Source organism: Phyllostomus hastatus, unplaced genomic scaffold (genome assembly GCF_019186645.2).
Source record: "Phyllostomus hastatus isolate PE091 unplaced genomic scaffold, TTU_PhHast_1.1 phas_contig_41, whole genome shotgun sequence".
In the NCBI taxonomy this organism is placed as follows: Eukaryota; Metazoa; Chordata; class Mammalia; order Chiroptera; family Phyllostomidae; genus Phyllostomus; species Phyllostomus hastatus.
The window spans coordinates 2,505,476-2,529,264 of NW_025333876.1; the positions used below are offsets into that span (position 1 = coordinate 2,505,476).

Below are 23,789 nucleotides of genomic sequence, written 5' to 3' on the forward strand. Positions count from 1 at the left end.
ATATTAGTGGTTAGGATTTCAACATGCAAATGTTGGGGGAACACCGACATTCAGTCTCTAGCATCTTGCACTTGGCTCTCCCTCTTCCCACTAAGGCAGAGCAAATTAGGTTTCCCGTGAGGTTAAAGTCATGTGACTGAATAACGTTGGTAGAATTCTTTAATTGCTCTTTACTCCTCGTCCCTGCAGGGTGTGAGATAGTTTATATGTGGAACTTGCTTGTGTGTGGCCTGTGTTATCCCTGCTGAGTCTAAGCAACCACATTTGACCATGTGGTGGTCCTTCTAAAACCTGAGCTGATGACCTGCCCATCACTGCTCAGTGATCAGTGTCCAACCATAGCTGCACATATTTTCATGAAATGAGCAGGAGGCTACAGTCATAAACCAAGGAATGCTTGTTAATATCTAACACCAAATCATATCAAAGACCTAAAACCCTTGGCAATTTCAAAAACTACAAAATAAACTTTAGGAAAAAGAAGAATTTAAAAATCTATGTAATATTAAGTATGACATGTACATTCAGAACACCAAAAGATAATTTCTTGAGATAGTTCTATAACGCTAGAAAACCCATAAAAATTTTCTGGGTGTCACTTTTCAGCATTTGCAGGTTTAAAAACTAAGATTCTTTGAGTGTCCTTTCCAAGTGTGAGAAATGGCTCCCTGGTATATCGAAGGGCACACCTGCATCACAGGAATGGGGCCACTGTTTTGTGAAAACGAGTACTGAACTATGAGTAACACCTGAGCAGCCACTTTATGCAACTATCACAGGGATTTATTCATCCACCTTGAGGTGGACTAGAATTTTTCAGCTTATAGAGCTTCAAAAGCACCTCACTCGTGGTCCAAAACTCACCCAAGTACCTCTGCCTTGGCAGCGTTTTTTCCTCATCTTTGGGGCTAATGGTGAAGTACAGAAGACTGCTGAGACAAGTCAACTGATTTTGAAAACAAAATTTACTCAAAAGTGAACCAAAAAATGGAGAGACAGTATGGAAATTATATCAATGTGCCTCCATAAACAGTTTCTTTTTTAATCCTCACAACAACTCCATGCAGTATTATTATCATTGCCATTTCATGGGTAAGAAAAATAAGATTTGTCTCTCTTCATTTCCTAGGACTGTCTCTGCAAGTCACCACAGACTGGATAGCTTAAAACAATAGACATTTATTCTCCCACAGTTTAAGAGTGTCAGCAAGGGGTCAGCAGAGTTGGCTTCTTCTGGAGGCTCTGATGGAGAAACCGTGTTATGCTTCTCCTGGCTTCTGGTGGTTGTCTGAACAAAATCCGTTATGTTCAGACAACTTGACCAAAAGTCGGAAACATAGCTTCAGTCCATATGAGCTTTTTTTTTAAAAAGCAAATCTGCCTCAGCAACGTGTCCATGGGCCTTAACTAACTCTTCGTGAAGGTCACAAGATTCTTGAGTTTCAAACAGTACTTTCTTCAGTTATTGGGAGAGCCTTTCACCTGGTGTCTTGCTCACAGCTGACCCTGCAGGTGCCACAGTGGAAATTCCTGCTAGATTCTATGGTCCGGACACTTGCACCCACTTTCACCTTTAAATCACTGTCTGTTTAGATCCCAGCCACCAAATATTAGGGACAAATCTGAAATGCAAATCTTCTGGCTCTAAGTGCAAGCCCCATTTCAGCTTTTCTCTTCTCTCAAGTTTTTCAAGTTCAGTTCCAGTGGCATAGCATGTGTGCTAGTTATCCATGGTACCCATCTTGGGCTCTGGGAAACAGTCAAGTGTGAAATCTCTCTGTTCACCATCCAGGCCTTCAGGACTTATTCTAAGGGTCAGAGAATAATGAGGGCACCCACCATGCAAACAAAGCCTGAGACCAGGATGAGGAAGACAACTACTTATGACAATATGTTGTTTTTCTCAGGTGAGGGGACAGTGGAAACAAAAGGAAAACCTCTTTTGCAGATATCAACATCCCAGCAGTGAATACAACCTGAGGAATCTAACAAGAAAGTAGAAAAATATAGTGGATCTGTCCTTGCTGGTATAGCTCAGTGGACTGAGTGCAGGTCTGTGAACCAAAGGGTCTCCAGTTCAATTCCCAGTCAGGGCACATGTCTGGGTTGCGGGTCAGGTCTCCAGCAGGGAGCACAAGAAAGGCGATCACACATTGATATTTCTCTCCCTCTCTTTCTCCTTCCCTTCCCCTCTCTCTAAAAATAAATAAATAAAATATTTTTAAAAATCTCATTATCTTTAAAAAATATATAGTGGATCTTGGTATGTATTTCTCTTACAGTAATCATACTAGCATGGATTACAGGTGCCTTCTGCCATGGTTTTTAATTTTAATTTATACTATTTTCTGCTTCATCCTAGTATACTTCTTGTGATCCTTTCCATTTTGTTGGCCTTCCAAGGATAAACAGAAGTTTGACAGGAACAAGCATAGAAGAGTGCTAATCCAGGCAGTAGCTGTGGGGCTATGAAGCAGGATGCCAGCAGATGCTGGGCCACTTGACTGAAGTACTGGGTGTTTTGTTAAAAAGACAGCTTGAGCCCTGGCTGGCGTAGCTCAGTGGATTGAGTGCAGGCTGTGAACCAAAGTGTCGCAGGTTCGATTCCCAGCAAGGGTACATGTCTGGGTTGCAGGCTATAACCCCCAGCAACCGCACATTGATGTTTCTCTCTCTCTCTCTCTCTCTCCCCCTCTCTAAAAATAAATAAATAAAATTTTAAAAAATGCAGGTAATAATTATAGAACCCAACTTGCTATGTTTGTAGGATAATTAAATGACAAAAGGCAAGAAACATTCTTGGTGAAGCATTTCATAGTAAAAAAATACATTAAAAAAAAAGACAGCTTGAAGACAGGGTTGGTGCCAAATTGAAGGACTCGCTGGGCTTCATTAAGGAGTTTGTCTTTATAGGCAATAGAGAAAATAGATTTTTAGAATGAGAAAATTATAAAATTCACAGTACAAGGAAAATAATTCTAGTGGTAAAGTACACATCTAGTGAAGAAACAGGCAACTGGGAGCCTCAGTGGACACCTGTCACAACAGCCCAGATGAGACTCAATCTTCATTAGGGCACTGGCCAAGGATACTAAAGAAAGACCAATTCAAGAGCTACTTAAGAGGAAGAGTGGGCAGAAAATGGGAACCTAGTGGACATGGATATACAGCAGAAGTCAAGGACATTAGCCAAATCATGGCACTTACACTGAGATTAGGTAGGGCGCTATTCTCTATTCCACACAGAATGACACTTCTGAGTTGTAACTGACAGCCTGGAACCCACTGTCTTGTCTCACTTTTCCATACTGAAGCGTAAGTACTGTTCTTCTACCAAATTACAGTCCTGTGAACTTTCCTTTACTGACTTTGTTGATCCCCTTTCTCTTTTCTGCCCCCTGTTCTCTTTCCCTTTTGCATTAGATCTTTCAGTAAACCAATCAGAACTGAGGTCTCTAGCTATCCACATCTCCAAATGTCAGTAAGCCCCTTGAATTTAGGTTCCCCACCTTCATTCCAAATTCAGCATATTCAAATAGGACTAATCATTACTATTTCCTAAAAACTTTTCCTGAAAACTGGCCCCTCTGTCAATACCCTCTTTTCAATTTTTTTCAGTCTCCCAAACTATGAGCCTTGAAGTCATCTTAGTAAGAAGAAAGCTAGGTTTTATAGTCAGATTCTGAGTGAATGACTCAACCAACTGCTAGTCATATGACTTTGGGCAAGCTAATCAACCTTTCTGAAACTCTGCTTCTTCTTACAAGAAAATGAAGGTAATAGAACTTAAGTCAGAGGAATGTCATAAAATGTAAATGAGATCCTATGGGCAAAGGGCCCAGCTCAGGACCTGGCACAGAGTCAGCTCTCAACAAATACTGGTTTCCACCTCCTACACCTTTACCTTTACTTCTTATATAGCAGGTCACAAGTCCTAGAGTCACATCATGTGAAATACTGGATTTTTCCCTTTTTCTCCATTTCCTACACTGCATGTTCTCATTTCTCAACTACTCTTTAACAGCCTCTGAATGGTCTAACTACTTTAGTCTCATATTCTTCTTCATACTCCATGTTGTAAGATTTGCATTCTTAAAACATTGATTTCATCCTGTTAGACATACCTGGTATGCACAAGCTGGGTATTCAAATAAGTATGTCCAAGACATGTGTACATGGGTGTATTTCCTCACAAGCTTGTTTTCTTCTAACTTATATGAAACAGATATTTTCTGCTGCCTTCCACTCCCTTCATACCTTCCAACAGAGGTGAGCTCAGAAATCAGCAAACAGTGGGCATTCAGTCAACTACCATCAGCCCAGTACTTAACAAGCCTGTTCCTAGATCATTGCTCAATTTATAGCAATTGGTTTTTCAGAAGACACAAAGTTCATGAGTTCATAGAATTCCAGAAAGCAATAGAAAGGGAAAAGGCAAAATGATTTTAAAGAAAAGTCTCAAACCAGGTAGAATCCATGAGGAAAGATGATATTTCATTGACATTAACTATAATGACAAAATGTTGAAAAATTAACATGATGAAGAACATGCATGAAAGTTATAAAACCTTGTGAGGTGGTTGCCAGGGGCTAGGGAGAGGGTGCAGTAAGGGATTGTTTAATCTCTGTAGAGCTTCAGTTTTGCAACTGTACACTTAGAAAGGGTTACAACAGTAAATTTTATGTTGCTTTTTAAACATAATTAAGTCTTTTAATTTCTAAAAAAAACTCATCTATGACAAAAATCCTCAAGTTGTTAAAAGTATGTGCCTTAGCTAGGGGATTAATAAAGCAAGAAGGAAAGCACCCCTAGATTGGGGAATGTGCCTACATTTTGGACTATCACAGATATTATCTCACTGCATTTAAATTTCCTCTCTAGTTGCCTGACTCCCTTACTAGACTACAGAGTTTTTTAAAGCAGAGATTACCTCTTACCATGGCATCCCTTATACTTAGTATAGTGTGGGGCACAGAGTACACATTCTATAGATATTTGTTGAATATGAATGAGTGATTGAATGAATACCTAGGCACTCTATATGTGTGTTATTTTTGGAGTGCTTTTCACATATTTTTAACTCATAGGGCATAACTCTATGTGGTGTAATCATCATCCCCTTTTTACAGAAAAGGGAACTGAGAGGTACAGAGAGGTTAAAGAATGTACTCACGGTTACCCAACTCTTAAGTAGTGATGCTGGGATTTGACAAGGAGAGTCTAGCTCCAGAGTCTATGCTTTAATAATTCAAAGAGCTGCCATTTGGTACATTAGACATTTAAACACTGGTCACCTGAAAGTCCAAAGTCCAACTACTAGTAAGTGATGAGGCCAGACCAGACCCTATCTACTTTCATGAAATAACTGAAAACTGAGCCTCAAGGAAAAGTCAGACCAGTTCAATATGAGCAATGTGTTCACCAGCTTCCATGAGAAAATGTAAGAGCCACACCTTCAGGACAGGAGTTCTATGCTGTGGCTGTGCTTATATGCCTGCTTTCTTCTCACTTCTAGACTACAAGACCTCCAGGGTAAAGATCACATCTTATTCCATTATAGTCCCAAAGCCTGCCATGGTGCCTGGCACAGAGTAGATGATTGGACAAAAATTTATTGAAAGGAGGAAGAAAAGAACAATTTTAAGCCAAACTACCATTGTGACAATAGATCAGTGCCTTGGTTCAATGTACCTGTAAGTCTATGAATTTCTAATAAATCTTAAAATTATAATTTCACCTCTTCCAAACTCACCATTTGATCTCACTATGCTTATTATCCTGGCAGAGTTAAGTGTCTAGAATCAGAAATTTGAGTAATAATTACCCAATGTATAAGTCCTCTGTAAGCATGAATATTCAATCAAATAAACAATGATCATTGTGAATATTTACAAGGAAGCAACTTTTGTAAATTTCCAGGGAGTGCAAAGTACCATTAACCAAAGCTACAGAAGTGGAGATGCAAAGCACAAGTTGAACATAGATTGGATCCAGGGAAACTTGGCTGTGTGAGGAATGCCATGGGTGGACTGGGGAGCCAGAGGACTATGAATTTCCTGAAATCTCATGTAGAACTTTGTGTGCTGACACACAGATGTGTGTTTCTAGGGAGATGATTCATAACATTCATGACAATCTCAAAGAGCTATTTGACTAAAACCACAAAGTCAGAACTATGGCTTTAGTATCACTGCTTACCTATTGTACTACAATGTTTTCTACCTATTGTAGTACAATGTATAAGGACTCCTGGTATAAAGTAAAGCCCTGTGCTTCAGGGCCCCTGAGGGATGGAGAAGGTGAGAGAAAGGAGGTGAAATTTGTGAAACATCCATGTAACATCATAGACACAAGGATTGTGTGCAAAATTTGGTGCTTAGTTGCTAGTTGCTTCTATTGCCCCAATTGGTGGTTTTTTAAGAAATTGAACAAAATTGTGTCTTTTCAAGTATATTTTTGAGAAAAGGGAGTTTGAATTTAATGAGGAATGAGGAAATGGCCAGGCCTTTTTTAAAAAAGGTTTTGTTTTATTTAGCTTTAGACAGAGGGGAAGGGAGAGAAAGAAACATCAAAGTATGGTTGCCTCCCATGTGCCCCCAACTGGGGGACCTGGCCTGCAACCCAGGCATGTGCCCTAATTGGGAATTGAACTAGCAACCATTTGGTTCGCAGACCGGCACTCAGTTCACTGAGCCACACCAGCCAGGACTGGCCAGGCCTTTTCTTTAAGACAATACCACCATCATTTACCCAACATACTGGGGAAAGAAAGAAAGAAAAACCTTCATTGAGACACCACTCAACTTTGTTCAATTATTTTTTCAGCTGAAATATGCATGAACCACCTCCAGTTCTTTTCTGTCCTTATAGCAAGCAATAATCAGAACCAAATTCTTAGAGTATTATAAATAGTAGATGGAATAAGATCAGTATTCTCTTAAAAAAAATGAGCCCTAGCTGGCATAGCTCAGTAGCCCTGGCTGGCATAGCTCTGTGGATTGAGTGCAGGCTGTGAACCAAAGTGTCGCAGGTTCAATTCCCAGTCAGGGCACATGCCTGGGTTGCAGGCCACGGCCCCCAACAACTGCACATTGATGTTTCTCTCTCTTTCTCTTTCTCCCCCCCTTCCCTCTCTAAAAATAAATAAATAAAATCTTTTTAAAAATGGCCTGAGGGCTTGCAGGGAGCCATTCATAAGAAATTGTGGCAGGAGAAAGGAGGAAAATTTGAATGTTTCCTAGTAAGTAGCTTTCCTTAATGAATTTCTCTAATTATTATATTCAAGTTTTGCTACTGGTCATTTAAATACAAAAAGGTAAATAGTGTCACTCCACTCTCTTGAGAAAACTCCAAATTCTGTGTAATTACAAGGCAGGAGACAGATAACACCAGGGTAGGGGTTAGAGGCTTTTGTTTGCCTTTTTGTTATCACCTGTCACAATTTGCTGGGAAGGTAAGAAAACACTGCTGTTTATCTGGATTCATAACAATCTCTAACTACAACTTTTAGAAACTTCAAGGCTTAACTGTGACTATGTTGGCAGAGTCTAATAAATTGCTTTGTAAATGAAGCAGACAACGCTGATTGATTACGTTTTACAATACAGCATTAGTAAAAAAAGAAAAGATTTTTCCCCTAAATTGAATTTTAGGTTGATGTGTACCTCTTTCCCAAGAAAAACCAATGGAAATCAGTTTAGTTTATATATATAGGCTAGCCATAAAGTCTGGGATGTATAGGTAATATTATTTTATTTTATACACATAGAATACAAAATATTATCTATAGTCATCTATGTTCAGACTTTAAGGACACACTGTGTAAGGTGTTAGAGTGACAATAAAATGTGAAATGATTGAGTCTGTACTGGAAGCTCAGCATACAAATGATAAACTTGGGTGTAAACTGGAGCAGTAAGACAGACAAACTTGATTTTTTCAGTTCCTCCATTTCTACTTTCCCTTCAACTATCTAAATGAATCAGGTCAGGCAAGACAATCTCTGTGGTGTGTGTATTATCTAGTTAGTTGCTATTATGAACACCTGCACTGTGGGAGCGATAGCTCCCTTTCATGGCTCTTGAACTAAGTCATCAATCCTTACAAGCAAAGAAATAAACACGACCATCCCCATCAAACCAGGCTCACTTCCTGATATTTTTTAGATAGATTGTTCAGTAGAGAGAACATTTCTTTTTATTAAAGATTTTATTTATTTATTTTTAGAGATTGGAGAAAGAGAGGGAAACATCAATGCATGGTTGCTTCTTGCACGCCCCACACTGGGGACCTGGCCCACAACACAGGCGTGTGCCATGACTGGAAATCAAACCAGAGACTCTTTGGTTGGTGCTCTCAATCCACTGAGCCACACCAGTTAGGTCTAGAGAGGACATTTCTTGACTCTGAGGACTCAGGTGTGTCTTATAACAGCTCTTAGAAGAACAGAGTGTGGAACAAGTACTGATGTAGACAAATACTGATAGAGGAACAAAAAACAAGTGGACCAGATGACTCAGATATTTAAATGAGAATTTCCCATTTGAGGTTTTCAGCACTCAAATAATTGTGCAACAGTTGATATTCTCTTAAGTAAAGAGAAGAAATATTAGGTATTAGATAAAAAGACCCATTCTTTTCCTTGTTTTAATATATTATGTATAAGTAATTAGAATTTAGCACAGTTCCTACCTTAGGCACTTTCTCTAGAAACTTAATCCAATTAGAAACATTTTGTGAAAAACAGTTTACTATCCAGAAAGTTTTCCTGTTTCGAAGATAAGAAATCCTGTTCTGCCATCTCACCAGGCAAGGGTTGTTTAAGTTACTAGATAACAAAGTTGTTATTGATTTTATTATTTTTACTCTTGCTGATTTTCTACAGTGTAAAGGGAGTTTGTCAGGACAAGAATGATTTTATAAAATAAAGTAGCTGTCATTATTGTAACTGGCCTCATTGTGACAGATGGATCCTAGTGTTTTCTCACTGCCCTTTACTCAGGAGTGGGGAGGACAGAAAGCAAATAACCAAGAAACCAACATACTCATAATAATCTGGATTTCTCAGCGCTGAGCCAGAGCACTTGGAAATCAAATATTGGCCTCCTCCTGAATGCCCCTTTTAGCCTGTTGTTGTTAACCAGTTTAACATTCCCTTATCACATGCTCATGTGGGCAGAATTAAATGGAATTAGCTGCAAATTATATAAAATTCATTTACCTTTAAAGGAAGCTATTTGGTCATGTTCAGTGTAGAGAAAGTATGGCATTAAGACACAAGTTAATGGTACTGCCTGGAGATGAATCAATTTGCTTTGGTTTTATTGCCTCCCTTTATTTGCCCTTATGTGTTAGCTACTGTGGCTGGAAATGCTCCACTCAACTCCTCTGAACCTGCCTTGGAGCCACATTAACATCCCATGGAGAGTCCTGCTCTTTCTAAAGAGCTCAGTGGAGTAAGCACAATAATAAAATAAGATCCTGATGATCCTTCCTAAATCCTTAGTCACATAAATAATGGATGTATAAGTTAGGAAAGAAAATCTGTAAAAATGTTCAGGATTTATAACCTACTATAAAAATGTTCAGGATTTATGTTTTTCCCCATGTAGAGATTTAAATAACATGTTTTCTAGACTCCACTGAAAAACTATTAAAATTAATGAATGGATTAAGTACAATCAATGTACAGAATCAATATACAGAAATGTATTTTCTCTATACCCATAATAATCCATCAGAAGTAGAAGTTAATGAAACAATCCCATTTACAATGGCATCAAAGTGCATAAAGTCCCTAGGAAAAAATTTAGCTAAAGAGAGGAAAGATCTGTACTCCAAAAACTATAAGACATTGATGAAAGAAACTGAAGAGGATACAAATAAATGGAAGGATATATCACGTTCACAGATTAGAAGGATTAATATCATTAAAACGTCCTTACTACCTAAAGCATGCTACAAAGTCAATGCAATCCCTGTTAAAATACCAATGGTATTCTTCTCAGAATTAGAACAACTAATTGTAAAATTTACATGGAACCAAAAAAGACCCCAAATAACCAAAGAAATCTTGAAAAAGAACAAAATAGGAGGTATCACACCCCCTGATTTCAATCTACACTACAAAGCTACAATAATCAAAACATATGGTATCGGCATAAAAACAGATCTGTAGATCCGTGGAATAGAATCGAGTCCAAAAAATAAATCATTGCTTGTATGGTCAGACTATGGCAAAGGAGGCTAGAACAAGGGAGTCTTTACAATGGAGTAAAGACAGTCTCTTCAAAAGTGGTGTTAGGAAAACTGGATAGATACATGCAAAAAAAATTAAACTGGACCACTTTTCTATACCATATACAAAAATAATCTCAAAATGGATTGAAGATGTAAGTGTAAGACCTGAAGACATAAAGCTCCTAGAAGAAAACACAGGCAATAAACTTTTTGACATTGGTCTTAGCGGTTTTTGGATGTCTACTTAGACAAGGATAGCAAAAGCAAAATAGCAAAAACTAAAAAGTTTTTGTACAGTGAAGGAAATCATCAAGAAAATGAAAGGACAACCTACTGAATGGTATAAGATATTCTCAGATAATAATTTTGATAAGAGGTTAATATTAAAAAATACATAAGGAAATCATACAACTAAACACACACACAAAAACAACAATCCTCTTACATAACAGACAAAGAACCTGAATAGATATTTCTCCAGAGAATGTAGAGATGACCAACAAACATAGAAGAAGGTGTGCTCAACATCCCAAATCATCAGGAAAATATATATATTAAAATAACAGTAAGATAAAACCTCACACCTGTCAGAATTACTGTCATACACACACACAAAATAAATAGCAAATGCTGGCGAGGATGTGGAGAAAAGGAAATCCTTGTGCACTATTGTTGGAATTGTAAAATGGTGCAGCTGCTATGGGAAACAGGATGGAGATTCTCAAAAAAATAAAAATAGAGCTGCTATATGACCCAGCAATACCATGTAGTGGTGTTTATCCAATGATAAAAAAACAACAACAACAACATTAATTTGAGCACTGGTTGGATGGCTCTGTTGGTTGAAACATTTTCCCATACACCAAAAAGGTCGTGGGTTCCATCTTGATCAGGGCACATACGTAGGTTTCGGGTTCAGTTCCCAGTTGGGATGTTGGGATGTATAAGGGAGGCAACAAATTGATGTTTCTCTCACATCAATGTCTATTTCTCTCTCCCTCTCTCTCTCTCTCTCTCTCTCTCTCAATCAATCAATAAATATATCCTCAGGTGAGAATATTTTTTAAAAGAACACTAATTTGAAAAGATATATGCATCCCTGTTTATTGAAGCGTTGTCTACAACAACCAAGATATGGAAGCAACCCAGATGTCTATCAATAGATAAATGGATAAAGAAAATGTGGTACATATATACCAATGGAATATTACTCAACAATAAAAATAACAAAATCTTATCATTTACAACAACATGGATGGACCTAGAGAATATTATGCTAAGTGAATTAAGTCAGACAGAGAAAGACTAATACCATATGATTTCACTTATATGTGGAATCTAAAAAACACACACACACACAACAAAACAGAAACAGACCTTTACGTACAGAAAGCAAGTTGATGATTGCCCAATGGGAGGGGGTGGGAGATTGGTAAAAAGAGAAAAAATTAACATGTTTTCTGTGCTGACTTAAGCATTTTTCTATTGATTTCCTCATCTAAACCTTGCAAAAACCTTATGACGTAGAAATATACTTTTATTTGAATGCCTATGCTTCATGTTTGTTCTTAAAGAGTATTTATGAGTCTCCATATGCCAAATAAATTATAGTTTAAATGTTTATATTTTTGTTGTTGTCGTTATTGTCAATTTGTAGTGTGCATAAGAATGATCTCAGGCCCTGGCTGGTGTAGCTTAGTGGGTTGGGCATCATCCTGCAAAGCAAAAGGTCACTGGTTTGATTCCTGGTCAGGGTGTATGTCTGGGTTGCACGTCCCTGGTCAGGGGCATGTGATGAGAGGCAATGGATCAATGTTTCCCTTGTACATCAATGTTTTTCTCCCTATTTTCCCCTCCCTTCCTCTCTCTTTCAAAAGAAATAAATCTTTTTTAATAAAGAATGACCTTGGGTTTTTTGAAAATGCATATTCCCAGGTCCCATCACACCTTAGACATGGTTATTCAGTAGGTGTGGGATTAGGCTCAGGAATTTGCATTTTATAAGCACACCAGTGATCTTTTTTCCTGTGGTAAAATTGGTGTACAAGATTATATATATGTCAGATATACAACATTATAATTCCATGTCTGTCTATATAGATAATGTTCAACACATGCGTCCCAGTGATTCCAACATACAGTTCAACAATCACACTGCCAGAAACGCTACTCCAGGTTACTTCGTCAGTTAGTCAGAGTTTGTACCTGTGTGAAATTTGCTTATAAATGTAAATATGTTGTAATGTGTAATTGGAAAAAATGCACAAAATAAATGTACTCAAATTCAGTTTCTCTCAGCACAGCAGTATGCTGATAAGAGCTCTCTGCCATAGGAAGCATTATGAATAGGAAAATTCAGTGACATTGACACCATAACCAAATAATGAGCCTTTACTTAATTCTTTGCAAGAAAGGGAATGGATCTACACTAAGAACCTCAAAGAGAGGGCCTTCGTTTCTGCCATTCTGAGTTCACAGCTGATTCTCCCACTTTAATTCCCACAGGTTTTTAATTTTAACACTTTTGTATGGGTCTTAGATTTGGTGACACACAGAGGTATCACTTTGATGAAGGTGTTTCTACATCTTCACAAGGAAAGCCAGGGTTGCACATGACCACCTTCTCGACCTAGAGAAAGCAGGAATGGAAAGGATTCCAGCCCTGCTCCAACCCAGACACTAGAATCACTCCCTTCTCTCCTGAGCTGTTTGAGGGCTTCCTCTGAGTTTATGACAATACCTTCATCTTCAGCCTAGGGAATGGAAGAACCTTAGACAATGCAGTGGAAGTGGCCTTTGGCTATTAAGACAGGGCTCAGATGCTGGATTCCACATCTAGTGGGATGCTCATCCCAGTAGGGATGTGATTAGTTCACCCTTCAATCCTTATTATCAAACGTTCCTGGGTGTAGAAAGGAGAAATCCCTGCACCTGTTTCTCTGTGGGGTGTGGAGGACTGGCTTGAGAGAGTGCTATCCAGCTCTCCCCACTCCCACCTCTCCTCTTAGCACTTTGGGGAATATTCCCCTAAAACATAGGAATATATCCACACAGTGCTTTTTCCCAGTGTTTCTGAACACACCTTTCAGGTCTACCTGTTTGGGAATATCCTGAGACATGAGCTTTTGTGAACAGCTCTGCCATTCTTTTGGATGCTTGTAGATGCATAAAAAGCAATGCTAGGGAAGAAAGGAAGAGATGACCATTTGTTTATTGACTGCCTACGGAGTGCCAGGAACATTAAACATTTTGTCTCAGTGACTTCTCACAAAACAATTTTAAAAATATATCTTCACTACCTACTACATAGGCAAGATAGTATAGTGTCATATCCAACAGAAAAACCTCCTCTGGGATCTAGGCTTTGCCGCTTAGTAGCTGTGTGATCCTGGGCAAGTTACACCTCTATGCCTCAGTTTCCCCACAGCAAAGTGAGAATAAGAGCATCTACCTAATGGCATTTTAATGAGGATTAACAGAGGTAAAATGCTTGAAACAAAGCCTGGCTCCATGCATGTGCTCTTATCACAGTGTGCAGTGAATCTACCGTATGGGCAGTGTATCGTGTCCACTTTACAAAATTCAAGGACAGGGAGACTTAGTGGACTTATGTAACTTGCTAGGGGACACACAGCTTCTGCAGGGCAGAGGGAGGTTTGGAAGAGAGGTGCATGCAGCTCCCAAGAGCTTCCCATCACCCACCAAAGCCAAAACATATTTTTACTCCTGGGTTTCTGTCCCTCAAAGAGATTGCAAGCAGACACACAGGAAGGGCTGAATAGGTGTTTCATCAAAAATATTATTGAAATTATTTGTCCTTCCAATTAAAACCATGTGAAAAGCAGGATGGTTTAGAAAGGTGGCTGGAGTGACAGGGATGTGTGGGTCATCTTTGGGCTTGAACAGGGACCTGAAAGTAAGGAGAACAAAGGATTAGTCACAGGCACTGGTGATGAAGGAGGGTGGAATGCCAAAAAGGGAATGTGGGTGGAAGCTAGGAGGTGGTTACCCAGGACTAAGACCAGAAGAGAAATGACAAGGCCTGGGATTGGGATTTCTGGGTGGTGGAGTCTGGATGAGAGAGCAGGTGGGAGGAACGGGTCCAGAACTGCAAGGGTAGGCGAGAGTTAGACTAGAGGTGGGACAAGCACAGAGCCTTAGGAGTCTCTACTTCCTTTCACACTTTCCTTTCAGCTGCAAAGCAAACTGAGAGCCATAGGAGAACTAAGCAAAAAGAAGACAAAAGGGTTGCTGGGCTAAGGGCCCCACTTCTGGGAAGCAGCACTAAGAGTGGACCAAGTGTACAGCGCAGCGCTGAGACGGACAAGGGAGCCGCCCCTGCTCTGCTCTGCCCTGCCCTGCGCTACTCTGCTCGTTTGCTGGAGAAAGCCAGAGAGACAGAGAACAAGTCAAGTGTCCACCTAAATGAGTTTTTAGTCTGCGTTTATGCACACGATTCGGTAGGGGAAGGGCAGAATTTTCTGGAAAATAATTTCCACTTTCCACTCATTTTTGCTGGATTGTTTTTCCCTACTAGTCGATGGAGAGCCTTTAATTCAAAGTCTGAGGTCCTTTTTCCTAAATGAGAGAGATTTTCCTTGGTGCTTCTCAGACCTGGGTACCAGGCTCTGAGGAAATCCCAGGGTGGTAGGAAGGAAGGACGGCTCACCCTGCGCAATAAAACCGGCCTGCGTAAGTGCTCGCTGAAGGAAGGGCCAGTGTGCCAAAATTCAAAGTAAAGGGTCGCGGTATTCGCACTCCATACATCATAGCGTTCGCTTCAGCGTTTCAGCTCAAGACGTAATTTAATTTGTATTTTTAAGAGTAAGTTAGTTATAAAAACAAATGTGCTCTAATAAATTAAATTCCTTAAAAACATATCATTTGAGTTTGATGTGGTTCATCTATTTTTTTTTTTCCTTTACGCTGCTACACAATGGCTTAAACATTCTTACTACCAAGCCCAATTCAGCCCTTGGAACGCTTGTGAAAAAGCAAGAACAAAGTGACCGGTGCTGTCCAGGACACAGACTGCATCCCGGGAAGGGAAGAAGGGAGAGAGGGGGCAGATGAGGACCCGCAGTATCAGCGAGGGCTATCAGGACGTCCTGCTAATAAACGACTTTTTCACTGTCCACACTATAATTGGTTTACAGCCTTTCTTGTTTATTTATCCATAAGAGCTGCTGTTAAATGGCTCGGGAAGGCGCTCGCCTAATGGCTCAGTAACGCTCTGGGCCTGTGGGAGGCGAAAGGGGCGCGGGCGTCAGCGGGGATGCGAAGCGGAAACGCATTTCGCCTGTAATGGACTCGGCGGTTTTATGATACCGGGAGCTACATCCACAGAAGAAATACAACACACGAGTTTTCTCAGCGGAGGGTTCTACCGGGTGGGGTCATATATATTATATATTATGTATCATATATTACACATTACATTATTTTATATCATATGTCATATGTCATATATCATTCGCCAATCCGAAAACCTTGTTAGCTTTATCCCACTAAATAATTCTAAATTGCTGTTTGACCTTAGTTTCCTGGATCACGTCTTTAGGTAGTGAGCAGCGGCTAATGCTACTTGTGAAAGTGAGAGCGTGCACCTTCAGCACCCTGTCCCCTCCCCCACGTGCTTCTGCAACCTGGCTTCCCGGTGGTGTGTGTGTGTTTTTTTTTTTGTTGGTTTTTTTTTTTTTGCCCTCGAGCGTGGTGAGCGGGTTTGCTTTCTGCTGAGCGTCTGTTTTCTTTCTGCAGGGCCGAGCAAAAATATTAAATGGGAGCAAATGAAGCATCGAAATGGAGACCAATTTACAGAAATGTGCAATTAGCGAGAAGTGCAAAGTAAACACTCTAGGTCGAGGATGGCAGGCGAGGCCAACAGAGGGGGCGGGGGGTGGGCTGGGGCCAGGCTGCCCACCAAATCTAGAGGAGGGTGTTGGCGCGGGGAGGAGGTGGGAGGAGGAGGAGAAGGAAGAAGAGGAACGGAAAGGTGGCCGATCTTTGTCCCAAGCAGAATTCGCCACAGGCTCATTACCCCGTCGCCTAGTCAACCCGCCGAGACTTGGCAGATTATCTCCGAGGGTCAACACGCCGCGGCCAGGCAACCCCTACAGTCCTGCGCTCCTGATCGATGTGGTCACTCGCGGCCTGGGTGATAGCGCCGGGTTCCCCGCGACCGCCGCGAACAATAGACTCATTGACTCGGGAGTGCAGAGATTAGGTGCGCGGGTCCCACGGCCTTTCAACCCCTGGCCGCCCCCCACCGCAGGACCGCAGGTGGCCCTTTTCCCTGAAGAAACCGCTGAAACCTTCACCCGCCGGGCTTCCTGGTAGCTGCGCGCGTCCCCAGACTCGCGCGGACCTGTCCGTGCCCAGCGCACCCCTGCTCGCCCATTCTGAGACGGCACAAGCGTCTAACAGAATTCTGCGGAGAAGTCAAATCCCACCGAGGCTTTTTGCTTAGTGCACTCAATCTGTACGCATGGAAACGCAAATATTTCCACTAGGAGGAAAAATATTAAAATCTACCTGTGAAAGGACTGGATCCCACCTCCTCTCACCTTTCCTAGGAGGAAAGGCTTGTACTTTAGGAAAGTCAAATTGTGCTGATTTTTCTCTTGTTGCTTCCTTGGGCTTCCTGCTCCCTCTTGTTTAGGCTTCTCGGCAAAAGTATCTAGCTTTTCTAAAGTCCCACCTTGCGGTTTAGGGAATATGTTCATTTCGACAGGAGCCGGTCCAAGGCCGCTCAGGACGCCCAGGGCAGAATGGTCGGCAGCGTTGGTCCAGCCCAGGCCGAGGGCGGTAGCCACTGCCACCCGGAGATAGCCTGTCCGCACCGTGGAGTCGGAAAAAGTAGCTCTATTTAGGTCAGGACCCCAGAGTGCCAGGACGTTACCCAACCGGTGGAAGCCAAAGGCTGACGTTGTCATAAGAACGCAGTACTTTTATTTCTTTTGTAAACACTGCCTACCTCTCCCCGTCCTGCGTCCTGCCTTCTTTCAATCGAACGAGGGGGTAGCATCCAGCTGGCGGACCCCACCGGGGGCGGATCAGCAGACAGCCAACTTCTTTCCCCCCTTGCCACCCGAGGAGAACATTCGAGTCCCAATTTATCAAAATCAAAATTAGTAATGCCTAATAATTTTGTCAAAATAAAAAGACACTGAATGCTTCAGAAGTTACAGGTTACTCTCCAGAAGTTCCACAGCACAGCCACAGGTAAAAACATTCAGCAAAAGCTGGATCTTTGTGTGTGAGCTCATCGGTGTCCTTGGTGCCAGTGTACAAACCGCACACATGAAACAGAACCAACTGTTTGCGACTTGTAGAGCTAGGTCTGCAAGATTTTTTGAACCGTATTCCCTGACAGTTAAAAAAAGTTGAAATATACAACCTCAATATGTATATGTATAAATTACTTATCAAACATACAATAGATCGTTTAAAATCTAATGAAACTGTTTCCATAAATGAATAGAAGTTCTAAGATTTTCATGCGCGCCCAGCTTTGGAGAGCCCTGCCAACGGCGAATACATGTTTGTGCAGTGAGCTCAGCTGAGAGAGAAAATCGAAACGAATGCGGGCGCTCGCGGGCTCCCGGGCCTGGCTTCTTAAGGCAGTCAGTCCGACCAATAAGGGCCCGGGGCTGAGTCACGTGGGTCACAGCCGAGCCTATGGCCGGGCGGCCGGACCGCGAGGCCCCGCCAGCCGCGGGCTCCCTCCGCGAGCAGAGCGAGCTGTCAAAGCGAACCGGCGTGGCGCCGGCAGTGGGAGAGCAGCACGGCCTCGAGTCACCTGGCTCTCAGCTCCGGGTCCCCGAGCCCCGGCGGCAGCATGAACGGCGAGGAGCAGTACTACGCGGCCACGCAGCTTTACAAGAACCCGTGCGCGTTCCAGCGGGGCCCCGCGCCGGAGTTCAGCGCCAGCCCCCCTGCTTGCCTGTACATGGGCCGCCAGCCCCCGCTGCCGCCGCCTCCATTCCCCAGCACCCTGGGCGCGCTGGAGCAAGGCAGCCCGCCGGACATCTCCCCGTACGAGGTGCCCCCGCTTGCCGAGGACCCCACCGTGGCACACCTCCACCACCACCTACCTGCTCAACTCGCGCTACCCCACCCGCCCGCTGGGCCTTTCCCGGATGGAGCCGACCCAGGAGCCCTGGAGGAGCCCAGCCGCGTCCAGCTGCCTTTCCCGTGGATGAAGTCTACCAAGGCTCACGCGTGGAAAGGCCAGTGGGCAGGTAAGCCTGGATCCCCGCCCCTCTCTCCTTACCCTCTCGCAGCTGGCTGCCCCTACCTCGGATCACTCCTAAGGACCTCTCCCAGTTCGCGTCCCTGGACCCTACGGATAACCCGGGGTCGAACTAACGTACACGGGGATCCAACGAGGCCATCCCACACTGACGCATTTGGAGCGCCTTTGCCTCTCAGCTCTCCTCCTGGGCGCTTAAACCCCTATCTCCCCTGTATGCTGAACTCCGGGGGCCGCTCGCTCCCAGCGCCCCTCCCAGAGGACTAAGGTCTGGCCGAGCTCAAGGCTTCGGAGCCTCAGATCCTCCTCCAGCTGGGGATCCTCCTGCCCCGGAGTCCCGGGAGTTCCGGTGGAAGAGATGGAGCAGGGTTCGGGGTACCTGTGAGCTGCAGGAGCCCGCCTTCGGAACCCGGGTCACGCGGCGCCCTGTGTCCGGCGGCTTCGCTGCAGCACGGTGGCAGTCGTGGGCACCCAGCACGTGCCGGAAAGCAGGGGTGTCCGGCGGCCAGGGGGCACCAGACAGGCGCTGAGGCAAGGCGGTGGGGGGCTCACCGCAAAGCCGGGGGCGGCCGCTCATCTAAACGCCTGGCAGCTGGGCCAGGCGTCTGCGACGCTAACTTGACTTTAGACCAAACAGAAGTGTGTGAAGGGGTCTCCCCGCGCTGCTTGAGGAAGGAGATGATGCTTTCTGCGCAGCAGCCGGCCCAGGGAAGCGGGAGCCTTGGGTCTGTTTGGCCTCGGGCGGAGACGGGTAACAGAAGGTCTCCCCGGAGCTGGAGGCGGAGAGCAGAGACCCCGCTCTCGCCCTCCTGCCGCCCTTTCCCCGCCCTGAGCTGGCTGCGATTTCCCACGCGGCCTATGACGCCCCCGCCACACAGTGTTATCGCTTCCGTGCCGAAGCCACTTCTGGTCACACCTGCACTGCAAATAGTTGACTTTTCTTTCCTTCCAACTCACAATCGGGAGTGCGGGGACAGGCTGGAGCTGGCGCCCCTGGCGCTCCTCGCGGTCTGGCCCGCCCTGCCTGGCCCTGACCCGGACACAGCCCAGCAGGGCTCTGGGGGGTCCCCGCTCGCGCAGAGTCCCAGGGCTCGCCTTTCCTAGTTCACTTCCTGCTGAAACTGAGTGTGAGGACCCAGCCGGTCCTGAGGCAGGACGGGGCAGCAACAAACTCAGCCACAGTCTTCCTTCCCCACATCCGGCGAAACCCCGGCCCCAGGCGGTTCCAGATGCTCGGGCTGCTTCTGCGTACTTACCAGCCTGCCTGGCCCGGGCCTAAGAACCCGGAGTCTCGCAGGAGGCAGGAGGACAGCGTCCTTCAGTCGGGGTGCAGGACCTCCAGCCCGTAGTTTCCCGCCGGGAGCTGCGGCCTCTCTCTAGGACTCCCTTCTGCAGAGCGCTGGGGACACGCGTTTCCGGCCTCCCGGGCCCTGCTGGCGAATTCTTCAGGAAAAGGGCTGGGAGGCCCTGAGGTGGCCTAAATTTCCTACCCTTCTCTCAAGTGTGTTATGCCAGCTCTGGTGGAGCTTGGGCTCCATCGGATCCAAAAAGCCAGAAAGTAAAACCCGAAGGAAAATTGGCAACCTTGCCAGGGGCATGGAGGGACCCTGGAAGGGTGATATCCCCAGTCTGGAGCATCGGGGCTGGAGGGGCCTCTGCCAGCACCCTCTGGCTCATTGCAGGCTCAGCCAGCCAGTAAGGTGCCCAAACCCTCTTTCCTGAAGCTGCTTGGGGTGGGGAGGGTCCTCCCCTGGAAAACATTCCAAGGAGCAGAACTTCAAGGGTCTGTGAATCTGAATAGTGGATTTTCACATCCCTGAGAACAAAAAAGTGACCAAAGGGCTTTTATTCGTAGTACAGATGTGAATACTAACAACAACAGGGACTTCTGAAAGACTCTGCCTAGAAAGTGAACTGTCTCAGACTCACCGCCAGGATCTCCTTGCCCACACCTTGCCAGCTTCCCAATAACACCAGCAACCCCTGCCCCTCAACCTCCACCCCCATCTCCTGCCAGCTCTCCAGAGCTTAGGTTTGTTAGGGTAGTGTGCCCACACAGCATCCTGTCACAGCACTTCTGTGAGGCCCACAGAAGAGGACCAGAGCCCCAGAGAGGTTGTGGGTTGAATTGTAGAATTTGGGGGGCCTTGTTAAGTGTTCCTGCATGCTTCTTTCCTAGGCCAGGGAAGGCTTGGGAGTGGAAGATGCAGAGATGCCTTGCAGCAAGCAGACCTCCTTCCTGACTCAGGCCTGAGCCTCTGCATCTTCTAGGAGCCAACTTTTAGCCTGGTTGGGGGGGGGGGGCGGGGACCCGGCAGGTTCCATTGTGTACTTAACCCTCCTCCCCTAACTTGAACACCAGCTTTTCAACTCCCTGAGGCTTAGCCAGCAGACACAGGAGAAATGTTTCATACCTCTGCCCTAACATGAACAGATGTAGTCCTTGTCCCAGAGTTTTTGTAAAACTTATCCCAACAGAGTCTGCCGCCCATGCAGTCAGTATCTTGAATAGAAAGGAAAAGCTTGGGGCCTCAAGGAGCCAGGCGGCAAACACAGGTTGTGCAGCGCTAACCTACAGGATCAGGCCGGCTCTTGCTTCCCCAAGTCTGGGCTCAGAGCTGGGAGCTCTTGACACCCCCCCGCCCCCCGCAGCCTCCAATCCACAGAGGGATTCAGGCCTCTTAGCCTCCCCTCAGCCAGGATTTAGGCCCTAGGACAGAGAGGCTGAGGCTGATAGTGACCTTCTTAGAGGTCCAGAATAGTTCCCCTTCTTTTTCAGGGCAGGGGCCCAGCAGAGGTTAAAATGAGAACAATTATACAAAATGTACTGGCTCTTGAGTTGGGGCCAATTACAATAAAACTAAAGAGAGAGGATATATGGTCAGACATAACTATATGTATTATACATATACACATGTATATAGTTATATTAGCTCAAGGCTTTTCAGCGTTTTTATTAGCTCAAGGTTTTTTAAACTAAGTTTGCACCTATTACTTGTAGTGAAATCAATTTACTGGGTTGAGACCTTTTCTAAAAAATGAAATAGTAAACAACAGGAAAAAATTAAATAGCATCATATATGGCAGTGGTTGATTTTGTGTCGTGAAATTTTTGTGTCGGTAATACGTCTGTGTCAACTGGGTAGTGATCTCTAATGTATTTCTTACTGTGGGTCATCCGCAGAAAGTGGGTTTTTTTAATATATATATTAAAAACATTGTATTGCCTTTGTAGAATCAAGTAGGTTTAGATATCTATACTGTGCATTTTAATCAGCATCAACACGAACACCAGTTAAGGGAACCCATTCAAGAACCACTCGTTCATAGAGCCCACCGCAGGGTCCACGACAGCTTGGACCTCCCAGAAAAGGCGACCGCCGGCTGTGTGGGCCCACACTGGGGTAGGCACTGGGGTTCGGTGGCGGAGTGGCAGAAGGGGTGGTTTCGTAGGATCGGGACTGACTGACGGTTGGATTGCGTGAGAGACGGCAGGGCAAAAGGAGCCAGGGGTCGGGGGACCACACTCAGGCCCTATGTCTCCCGCAGGCAACGCCTACTCCGCAGAACCCGAGGAGAACAAGCGGACGCGCACCGCCTACACCCGCGCGCAGCTTCTGGAACTGGAGAAGGAGTTCCTATTCAACAAATACATCTCTCGACCCCGCCGGGTCGAGCTGGCTGTCATGCTGAACTTGACGGAGAGGCACATCAAGATCTGGTTCCAAAATCGCCGCATGAAGTGGAAAAAAGAGGAGGACAAGAAGCGCGGCTGTGGAACCGCAGCCGGGGGTGGCGGGGACGGGGAGCCCGAGCAGGACTCTGCGGTGACCTCCGGCGAGGAGCTGCTGGCGCTGCCGCCGCCGCCGCCGCCCCCCGGGGGAGCTGTGCCACCCGCTGTCCCTGTTACAGCTCAGGAAGGCCGACTGCCGCCAGGCCTTAGTGCATCACCGCAGCCCTCCAGTGTCGCGCCCCTACGGCCCCAGGAACCCCGGTGAGAGGTGGGGGCTCCTCCCTGCCAGAGGCTTTGACCACTCACAGAGGAGGAGGGAGCAGGCCTAGGACCCCAGGTGTGGACCCCAGCCCTGGCTGTTTGATGGGGCAGGTGCTTCGGCTCCCGCCCCAGGTGGGAGGGGAGCGGCTGCGCTCTCAGGTGCCTGTGCCAACTGGGGCGGGTGGGGAAACGCCGGTTGACCTTCCAGAAGAAGGGACCCTTTTCTGTAGATCTGAGTCTTCTTCGAGTGATATTGTTGGGTCGACCTCCTCTGCCACTTGTTGGGCAGGTCCCAGCACTCCAGAACCAGGGACGCATTTAGAGAAACCAACTCTTCAAAAGACAGCAACTGTACTAATTGGAACATTCTCCCAAACACAAGCCAACTAAATGGTGTTGCCTGTATGTGCTCAGAAATAGAGACATTTCGATTCAGGCGTCTGCCTTAACATTTAGAAATAATTATAAGGAAATGTCAGAGGTTTCAAAGACCCAATGAAATTGATGCCCTTGGACTTGAATAATTTCTTTCCCCCTCCTTCTCCTTTCTCTTAAAATCCATTTAGCACAGCAACATACTCCCCCAGAACACACCCCAACTTCACCCTGCATGTCTTCGCTCTGAAGAAGAGATATTACAAGGGAAGCTGAGCCGCAGCAGGGCTGGGGCACAGGAGCAGGGCGAGAGTCCCTGTGTACCCCTCGGTCAAACGGTTCCAGAGAGAGTGGGAGAGATGGGTCTGAGCCAAGGGGTTTGAGGACGAAAGATGGACCCCCGAGTGAACTTTCTAATGAGGATGTGGATTTAGTTCCTGGTCTCAGGGCAGAGAGGCTGTGTGGAAGGCAAGCAGGGTTGCCCAACCCACTTTGGAATCGAATCACAGAGCCAGTATGATTCCCACATCTTTAGAAATGATAAAAACTCCTGTGTTTGAGGAGGTGGGAAACTGGTTATTTTAATTTAAAGTTGTGAATTTACCTAACAGTTCTTTACAAACAGGTCTGTGGTTTCCAGGTCAATTTTGGTTTGAATGCAGGTGATATTTGTGGGAAATGTTTAATAAATACAGATAACATGGAAAGAGATGAAAACTGATTCCTTTGTTTTATACACAACCAGTTCATTTTACAAATCAAAGTAGCATTTCTCTTTTCCACACTAATTAGGGAAGAGCCCATAATTAAGAAACATGCATTTGGGTTTGGGGTTGGGTTAATGTATTAGCATGTGGATTCTCGGTTTTGTTTTGTTTCGTTTCGTTTTTACCTTGAGCCACTTCTCAAGATGGATTTCGACAGTAAGA

General features: G+C 44.9%; 1 protein-coding gene across 1 annotated transcript; it reads left to right on the forward strand.

Annotated features, from left to right (window-relative positions):
• Positions 1-18,009: 18,009 nt before the first annotated feature.
• Positions 18,010-23,577, forward strand: PDX1 (pancreatic and duodenal homeobox 1). The gene is made up of 2 exons (XM_045844849.1): positions 18,010-18,480; positions 22,041-23,577. The coding sequence occupies exons 1-2, from the start codon at positions 18,078-18,080 to the stop codon at positions 22,487-22,489; spliced, it is 852 nt and encodes a 283-aa protein (XP_045700805.1). The 5' UTR covers positions 18,010-18,077; the 3' UTR covers positions 22,490-23,577.
• Positions 23,578-23,789: the final 212 nt, after the last annotated feature.

What these genes read in the sequence shown, in the direction of transcription:
- PDX1 (XM_045844849.1), top strand. Translation starts at nt 18,078, where the DNA reads ATGAACGGCGAGGAGCAGTACTACGCGGCCACGCAGCTTTACAAGAAC. An exon ending in GTGGAAAGGCCAGTGGGCAG is followed by an intron (nt 18,481 to 22,040) that starts GTAAGCCTGGAT and finishes TGTCTCCCGCAG; the next exon opens with GCAACGCCTACTCCGCAGAA.